Source organism: Anguilla rostrata, chromosome 9 (assembly GCF_018555375.3).
Source record: "Anguilla rostrata isolate EN2019 chromosome 9, ASM1855537v3, whole genome shotgun sequence".
Classification (NCBI taxonomy): domain Eukaryota; kingdom Metazoa; phylum Chordata; class Actinopteri; order Anguilliformes; family Anguillidae; genus Anguilla; species Anguilla rostrata.
The window spans coordinates 224,316-233,142 of NC_057941.1; the positions used below are offsets into that span (position 1 = coordinate 224,316).

Sequence of the window (8,827 nt, forward strand, 5' to 3'; positions counted from 1 at the left end):
TCTACTGGCATCTTGTAGTTCGAGATTAGTTCTGTTTACTGTTGTGTAACCGGGTAGTGATGTATTGGGAGAGGGACTTTCAGCATAATTATTGATTTAAGATTGAATTGAGTTGTTTTATTAACCCTTTCACAAGGGCCTGTTGATCCTGGCTGGTTCAGGGTCCTACCAGGCTGATTCTGGGTTCTGCAGGGTTGATTCAGGGTGACTTCATCACAGGGGTCTCCCCGGCCTGACCCCTCACCCCTGACCCCACGGGCCTGACCCCTCACCCCTGACCCTACGGGCCTGCCACACAGACCTGACCGCACAGGCCTGACCCCTCACCCCTGACCCTACATCCCTGACCCCACGGGCTTGATGGTGTGTAATTAGAGAATGCTCATTCAGGAGCAGTGATGGTGTGTAATTAGAGACTGCTCATTCTGGAGCAGTGATGGTGTGTAATTAGAGGCTGCTCATTCAGGAGCAGTGATGGTGTGTAATTAGAGGCTGCTCATTCAGGAGCAGTGATGGTGTGTAATTAGAGACTGCTCATTCAGGAGCAGTGATGGTGTGTAATTAGAGGCTGCTCATTCAGGAGCAGTGATGGTGTGTAATTAGAGGCTGCTCATTCAGGAGCAGTGATGGTGTGTAATTAGAGGCTACTCATTCAGGAGCAGTGATGGTGTGTAATTAGAGACTGCTCATTCAGGATCAGTGATGGTGTGTAATTAGAGGCTGCTCATTCAGGAGCAGTGATGGTGTGTAATTAGAGGCTGCTCATTCAGGAGCAGTGATGGTGTGTAATTAGAGGCTGCTCATTCAGGAGCAGTGATGGTGTGTAATTAGAGGCTGCTCATTCAGGAGCAGTGATGGTGTGTAATTAGAGACTGCTCATTCAGGATCAGTGAGGGTGTGTAATTAGAGACTGCTCATTCAGGAGCAGTGATGGTGTGTAATTAGAGACTGCTCATTCAGGAGCAGTGAGGGTGTGTAATTAGAGACTGCTCATTCAGGAGCAGTGATGGTGTGTAATTAGACTGCTCATTCAGGAGCAGTGATGGTGTGTAATTAGAGGCTGCTCTTCAGGAGCAGTGATGGTGTGTAATTAGAGGCTGCTCATTCAGGAGCAGTGATGGTGTGTAATTAGAGGCTGCTCATTCAGGAGCATGATGTGTAATTAGAGTTGCTCATCAGGCAGATGTGTGTAATTAGAGACTGCTCATTCAAGAGCAGTGATGGTGTGTAATTAGAGACTGCTCATTCAGGAGCAGTGATGGTGTGTAATTAGAGACTGCTCATTCAGGAGCAGTGATGGTGTGTAATTAGAGGCTACTCATTCAGGAGCAGTGAGGGTGTGTAATTAGAGGCTGCTCATCTGCTTATTCGGATATAGTTCTCCGGTGCTCTTGGGTCCCTTTCTGTTTGCTTGTTACTAAAGCTAATGTACACAACCATTTGGAAAAAAGACTAACAGGGATTATTTCTGCCTATTCCATTATTCCTGATGAGACGAGATCTAAAATGAAGAAGTGATGTTTGTGTTGTGTTTTTCAGAGGTCAGTAGGCTCCTGTGTTGAGTTGACTGTGGGGGGCGTTTCCCGTGCTGACTCCGCCTCTCTCCCCAGGTATCGTAGTGAAAAGATGACGATGAGCTACGCTGAGTACATCGGCCACCGGCAGCATCATCACTACCAGAACGGCATCGGACACCCGCTCCCCCCCTACAACCATTATTCCTGACAGCGAGCCGCATGACCAGTCACTGCACCTCTCTGCGGACCTGTTCCCAGGAGAGCCCGCCCCTTCCTGGTCTAGCTATCTCTACTACTGTACCATTTTATGATGATAGTTTCCGTTGCCATGCCATCTGTTCTGGACAGTAGCATGGCAGCGGGTGGCCACAGCATCATTTGATTATGACGAGAAAAAAATTTAAATCTTTTCCTTTTACCCTCCTATTAATTTCATTTTTGCAGCATTAATAATCCCATTTCTTCCTTATTTTTAAAAGAATAAAAAGTAGATTTTTTTTCCAACAATCCTGATCAGGTTTACTGTGTCTGTGGATGGAAGGAAGGGTTAGGGGTGATCTCTTTTAGTTTGTGTGCTGAACTTATACGTGCATTCATTTAGGGCGGGTAGGTGTTTGTTTTTCCTTTTTATATCATTTCTTATCAGCCAGATTAAAAGTGTGTATCAAGTTGGTGACCGCAGGGCTTGAGGCTTCAGGTTCTCTGTGTGTTTCTTTACGAAGTTGGATTGTTGTGAAGGTTGGTGTGCTTTTGTAACCCCATTGTATGTTAGCTAGGTGAAGCTTGATGTAGGTTCATGTATAACCACGAATGTAGGATTGTAGAGCTGTATGATAGAATGCAGTTAGCCCAGGTAGATGGTAGGCAAGTTTTATTTTCATTATCGTGCAATTAGAAGCCAACTTGTAGTATATTGGACAATGTTTGAAACCGCTGGATAAATTAGGAATTTGGATAATGCCAAAATATGAATCATGATGCCATTAAAAGTTATAGAGTTCACTTTTGGCATTTGTGGCCTTCTGATAACATCTGGAAACAGAAACGAATCACGTAGGCATGGTTAACAGTCAGATTCTTTCTTTTCTTATTGTAGTCTGAAGAGTGATGGAGGGTTAGGGTTAGGTGATGGAGGAAGCCATTTTCTTGGAATTTCAATGATTTTTTAAATGTTCTTTTTGGTTGTATCGCTGAATGTTTTCAGTCAGTGATGTGTGACTTACCTTGGGTTTCAAGAATCAGGCTGGAACTAGTCACAGCTGGCAGTGCCCGTCACTCAGGGCAGCAGCAAGCAGGCTGGCAGTGCCACTCAGTCAGGGCAGCAGCAGACAGGCTGGCAGTGCTACTCAGTCAGGGCAGCAGCAAGAAGGTTGGCAGTGCCAGTCAGTCAGGGCAGCAGCAAGCAGGTTGGCAGTGCCACTCAGTCAGGGCAGCAGCAGACAGGCTGGCAGTGCCACTCAGTCAGGGGGCAGAAGCAGGGGTTTATATCGCAGTGCTTTGTGCTGTTATTGAGAGAAGTGAAGCTCTGAGTGTCTGAACAGGAAGATCCTCTAAAAAGCCATATTTCTCTTTTAATGCACACCTTAGTTGTGACAGCGGTAGATTGGAAGGGGGGGTCGTGTTGTGTAAATGGGGAACACTGCTCACTTCAGTGGTTTCTGGGGATCCCGCCGTGCGGTCTCGGCTCCCCTCAGCGGCGGGGGGGTGGGGGTGGAGGGGGGGCAGTTTAAAATGCCTCCAGGCTTCGGTGCTGTGGTTAGGGTGAGCTAGGTGAGCGTAGCGTAGCAGAGCCGATTTAGCTGAAGGGTTTTACAGCATCGCAGACTATCTGCTCCAGACCATCCTCAGCCTGGACATCAGTGTTCATGAGCGTTCATACCGCTTATGACTGCTTTATGACAGCTCTGTGACAGCTTTATGACTGGATGAAGCCTGCCCGTGATCACAGAGCAGTAATGAATGCCTTATGTCAGGCAGTATATTTTGGAGCCGTTGTATTGAAGGTAGGAAATGCGTATTGTCACCATTTTTTAAATTTCACTTGTTGCTACTTTTGTGGTTGTCATGCTGAAGCTTGATTGTGGTCTGTTAGGGTTTAATAATCGCTTTCTGCCGAAAGGAGAGATGGAGCGGCTTCTTGGGTGTGGTCAGGTGGTATTTCTCAGTGGTGTGGTCAGGTGGTATTTCTCAGTGGTGTGGTCAGGTGGTATTTCTCAGTGGTGAACGAGTCGGAGGCAGATCAGGGACAGACCAGGCGCTCGAACGCTTCGGACGGGTGCATAAGCCATCTGCAGTTATTCAAAATTAATATCCAAGGACAAAACGACTTGCTTTCAGAGAATCCTTCATATGAACTGACCCTGGGTAATTCAGAGAATCCTTCATATGAACTGACCCTGGGTAATTCAGAGAATCCTTCATATGAACTGACCCTGGGTAATTCAGAGAATCCTTCATATGAACTGACCCTGGGTAATTCAGAGAATCCTTCATATGAACTGACTGTGGGCAATGCTGACTCCACTCATCCTAGTGTAATGTTAAATCCAGTCTATGTTGAGTAGTAGGTATTAGACGCTACTTTGTAAAAAATAAATAAAACCTTATGTAAAATAAGATGACGTAGACCTTTTCATAATTTTGTTTTCCATGGTGCAAGTCCTTGGAATAATTGTAATTTGTTAAAGATGGCTTAAACACCCAGATCTGCAGATTAGGTCTTTTTTTCCTTCTTTATAAATAAGGGCTTTTGGTATTCCATCCACAGCATCTCTAGAGCTCCTAAATAAACCCTTTTTCAGTTTTGTTGCCTTAAATAATTTGATGATCATGGACCAGCACACTGATGTGGCAGGCTTCTCCGGGTTGAGTCTCTGCAGTGAGGTTCTGGATAGTTGGGCCTCACGTAATGACCTCAGTTAAATATTTGGCGGGATGTGACCTCACCAACCTCTTGCTCATCTGACTTCCTGTTTTCACAGGTGATCCTATCAGACATTTCAACAACAAACAATTATTTGCAACAAGCGATTTTTCATGAGCAGTTTGCAAGGGACAAGCTCCACGTGGAATTGTTCTGAATAATAACCACAGTGAATAACAGTTTTACAGAGAACTGGAGGAGTAGAGATTTGCACGTCTTTAGTTTCAGTGTTCAGCTTTTAGTGGAGATGGCTGACGATCCACCCGCTGATAAAGTTTTGTTCATTACGACCACAAGCCTGAAATGAGCTCCTCAGACAGTATCATCTCCACTGCTGCTGAGTGTATTGGAGGATTTCTAATAGGTCCCCCATGACTGTAAGTTTTATTCCATTGGTTAAAAGGTATGTGGTAGTTAAGGACTGCTTTTTTAAAACACACACACAGATCACTCACCAGAGAAGCCTGGCATTAGTTTCCTGGTCCTTTTTAAAGTACAGCACAAACTGAGTATTTTCTGCTGCAAAATCAAGGCTGTAGAGTCTTTTGCGTACATGTTTAATACATATATGCAATACATTTATTGCATGTATGTATAAATGTAGACCTATTGTTTGTCCTTAGCATGCTCCTTCTAATGCTAGAGGTTATTGAAATATAAAAAAGAGAAATAAAATGGTGCTATCGGACCTGGTGTTGGGGCGGTCCACATCACATGACTGCTCATGCGGACTCATTATCATATCAGAGTTATTATATTGATATATGCAGATCTGTTCTACAGGTGTTTCTTACCAGTGTGACGGTCAAATCAAATCCTGCCCATTTGAAAGGACAAGGCCAACAGCGCAGGGTGGGAAAAGGGCGTGGCCCGCTCATGGGGGAGGGGAAAGGGCGTGGCTCTGCTCGTGGGGGAGGGGAAAGGGCGTGGCCCGCTCATGGGGGAGGGAAAGGGCGTGGCCCTGCACGTGGGGAGGGAACGGGCGTGGTCCTGCTCGTGGGGGAGGGGAAATGGCGTGGCCCCGCTCGTGGGGAGGGGAAGGGGCGTGGCCCTGCTCGTGGGGAGGGGAAAGGGCGTGGCCCGCTCCTGGGGGAGGGAAAGGGCGTGGCCCCGCTCCTGGGGGAGGGGAAAGGGCGTGGCCCCGCTCGTGGGGGAGGGGAACGGGCGTGGCCCAGCTCGTGGGGGAGGGGAACGGGCGAGGCCCAGCTCGTGGGGGAGGGGAACGGGCGAGGCCCAGCTCGTGGGGGAGGGGAAAGGGCGTGGCCCTGCTCGTTGGGGAGGGGAACGGGCGTGGCCCTGCTCGTTGGGGAGGGGAACGGGCGTGGCTTTTTGTCTGGTTGCTGTGCAGGAGATGGGCATGAAAAGAGTGCATTAATTCCTGGACTGGGCGTGGTCACACTAACCAGCAGAGCTGCCCCCGTACCATCGCCCCCCTCCCCCGCCCTTTCTCTCTCCACGGTCCGCCCCGCCCCGCCCCGCCCCGCCCCGCCCCGCCCTGCCCTGCCGCAGTTCTCTCTGGACCTGGCTTTCATTTCGCTTTAATACTCACATATCCCTGTGGCTCTGCGGCGCCCCCTATGGGCCGCTCCCTGTGCAAGTCCCCCTCCTGCAGCAGAAGCAACCGCAGTAATCCGGCGTTCACGCTGAAGCCTGTTTCTCCTGCAGCTCCCCCAGCTGCTGGCTGGTCTTTCTTTGGACAGAAACAAATGCTGCGGCTAAAATCAGCCCCCCCCAGCCCCCCCTTTCAGGACTGAATGTGCTTCAGCTCAGCTAACATGCAGCATTCTCAGTGTCTGCAGCTGTGTGACCACCTCAGCAGAACGGTACATTAAGGTTGCCAGACTGTTGCATGTTAGCTGGGGCCCTTGGCACACAGTATTTTTATTTATTTATTTTTCCGTACTCCTGTTCCTCTGTGTATTGTTGTCCTTGTCCTGCACACTGAACCACTGAAGGTGAATGCCATGTTGTACTGCTAAGGTGGTGTCTGTTGCTCAGCTTGTTAAGGGCCTAAGGCCATTCCACTGTTAAACCTCGTCTGGACCTCCTCTCCATCAGAAAGGGGAGCAACAGGCTGGATGCCATGCAAGGAATATGGGGAAGTCCGTTGAAGGACCCAAAACAGTATTGATGTAGGAATCAACAAACCAAAAATGGGAGGAGAGGAACCTGTGTGTGTGAGGTCATATGAGAGAAACACACACTGCAGATACAGCTCTGTGGGGCCCCACATCACTGCTGCAGATACAGCACTGTGGGGCCCCACATCACTGCTGCAGATACAGCTCTGTGGGGCCCCACCTCACTGCTGCAGATACAGCTCTGTGGGGCCCCACCTCACTGCTGCAGATACAGCTCTGTGGGGCCCCACATCACTGCTGCAGATACAGCTCTGTGGGGCCCCACCTCACTGCTGCAGATACAGCTCTGTGGGGCCCCACCTCACTGCTGCAGATACAGCTCTGTGGGGCCCCACATCACTGCTGCAGATACAGCTCTGTGGGGCCCCACCTCACTGCCGGCTGGGTTTGGTTTGTGGGTTCCTGCAGCAGAGCCAGCTCCACTCTGCATCTCAGCACCAGTGACGTAATACTTGAAGGATTGTGCTGGGAATCCACCTCTGAACGCACTTTGGGAACATCGCTGTACTTGCATGGCTTCTGGTTTTTTCATTCTCTCGCGCTGGAGTGGCCAGCTGGGTATTAGGAAGCATTTATGTTACAACATCATTTTCATTTTTTTCCTGTATCAACAAATTGGACAGATTTCTGTATTCTCTTCAGTCATTGCTTGACAATATGTTATCAAATGATTTGATGCATTTGCTGGCTTCTCTTTCCTGTAAATTGTGAAACGACGTAGAGCTGTAACCGTGCTTCCCTCAGCGTTCCCCATTCGCCCGTAACTGCCCCATCCGCCCGTAACTGCCCCATCCGCCCGTAACTGCCCCATCTGCCCGTAACTGCCCCATCTGCCCGTAACTGCCCCATCTGCCCGTAACTGCCCCATCCGCCCGTGACTGCCCCATCCGCCCGTGACTGCCCCATCCGCCCGTGACTGCCCCATCCGCCCGTGACTGCCCCATCCCCCCGTAACTGCCCCATCCGCCTGTAACTGCCCCTGAAAGCGTCTCTCAGCCGTTACCCCTCAGAGCACAGCGCTCTTACCCCTCAGAGCACGCCGCTCTTGCCCCACAGAGCACGCCGCTCTTGCCCCACAGAGCACGCCGCTCTTGCCCCACAGAGCACGCCGCTCTTGCCCCACAGAGCACGCCGCTCTTGCCCCTCAGAGCCCGCCGCTCTTACCCCTCAGAGCATGCCGCTCTTACCCCTCAGAGCATGCCGCTCTTGCCCCACAGAGCCCGCCGCTCTTGCCCCACAGAGCATAGCGCTCTTGCCCCACAGAGCCTGCCGCTCTTACCCCTCACAGCACGGCGCTCTCGCTCTTGTGTTCTCCTTCTGCTCGTTGTGTCTGGAGTGTGTAGGCTCACATGACCTGTGTGTGTTCCACCGAACCAAAGATGCCTCCAGCCATGTTTAAATGCTGCTCTCTCCAGCCCTGCCTTCCTGTCCTTCCAAAAATTCTCCCTGCAACAGTTTTTCTTGTCCATTTAATTCTTTTTTTTTTTTTTTTTTTTTTTTAAGAATTTTTGTACGATTTCTAACCTTTTTTATTTGTTTTTTGAGTAACATTTGTTCAGCGAATCTCATTGTTGCCATGGGAAGGAGCCTTGGGGAGCCCCACATGGCTAAAGAACTGGTTGCACACCTTTTTGTTGTTGTTGTTTGTTTTCATTGTTATTATTATTATCATTTTGTAAAAGGAAAAGCCCATAGCGTGCCTCTTAGATTTATGGGTTTCTTAAAGACCAGCAGTGATTCTTTATATAAAAAGAAGCGTTTATCCTTATTTTTATTATTGTTTAAAATGATGAAAATAGCCTCTTTTCTTTACTCTGGGCCCAGTAGCTGCACTGGTAAACAATCGCACTGATAGTTATACAAATAAAAAAATAAAATAAAAATAATAATAATAATAAATGAAATGAATAAGAACTACAATAAACTTGTGTTTGAAACTTTTGTAAGAAAATACTCTTTAAAAAAAAAATAGAAAAAAATGAAATGACTGTTTTGTACATCAGAAATGATTCTTTTCAAAAAAAAAAAATTTTGGATCTAGTTTCTAAATTATTTTAGTGGTTTTCTATGTTGTAAAATTGAAAGGATGAGTTGGAATGTGTCACTGGCCAACTGGAGCTCAGTGATGGGGTGGGCCCGGCCGCCTGGCGTGGCCCCCACCCACTCCCAAACTTTTATTTCTGATCTTTATTTTCGCTTATTAACTTGAAAATGTTGATGGAAAAATACGAGACCTGGGAAAAACA

General features: G+C 48.3%; 1 protein-coding gene across 1 annotated transcript in view; it reads left to right on the forward strand.

Moving 5' to 3' along the window:
- The window catches only part of ammecr1 (AMMECR nuclear protein 1), a 32,909-nt gene extending 30,885 nt beyond the window's left edge, over positions 1-2,024 (forward strand). Inside the window, exon 6 of the mRNA XM_064349594.1 lies at positions 1,611-2,024. Within this exon, the coding sequence (XP_064205664.1) occupies positions 1,611-1,725 (115 nt within the window). The 3' untranslated portion in view covers positions 1,726-2,024. The remainder of the gene's footprint in view (positions 1-1,610) is intronic.
- Positions 2,025-8,827: the final 6,803 nt, after the last annotated feature.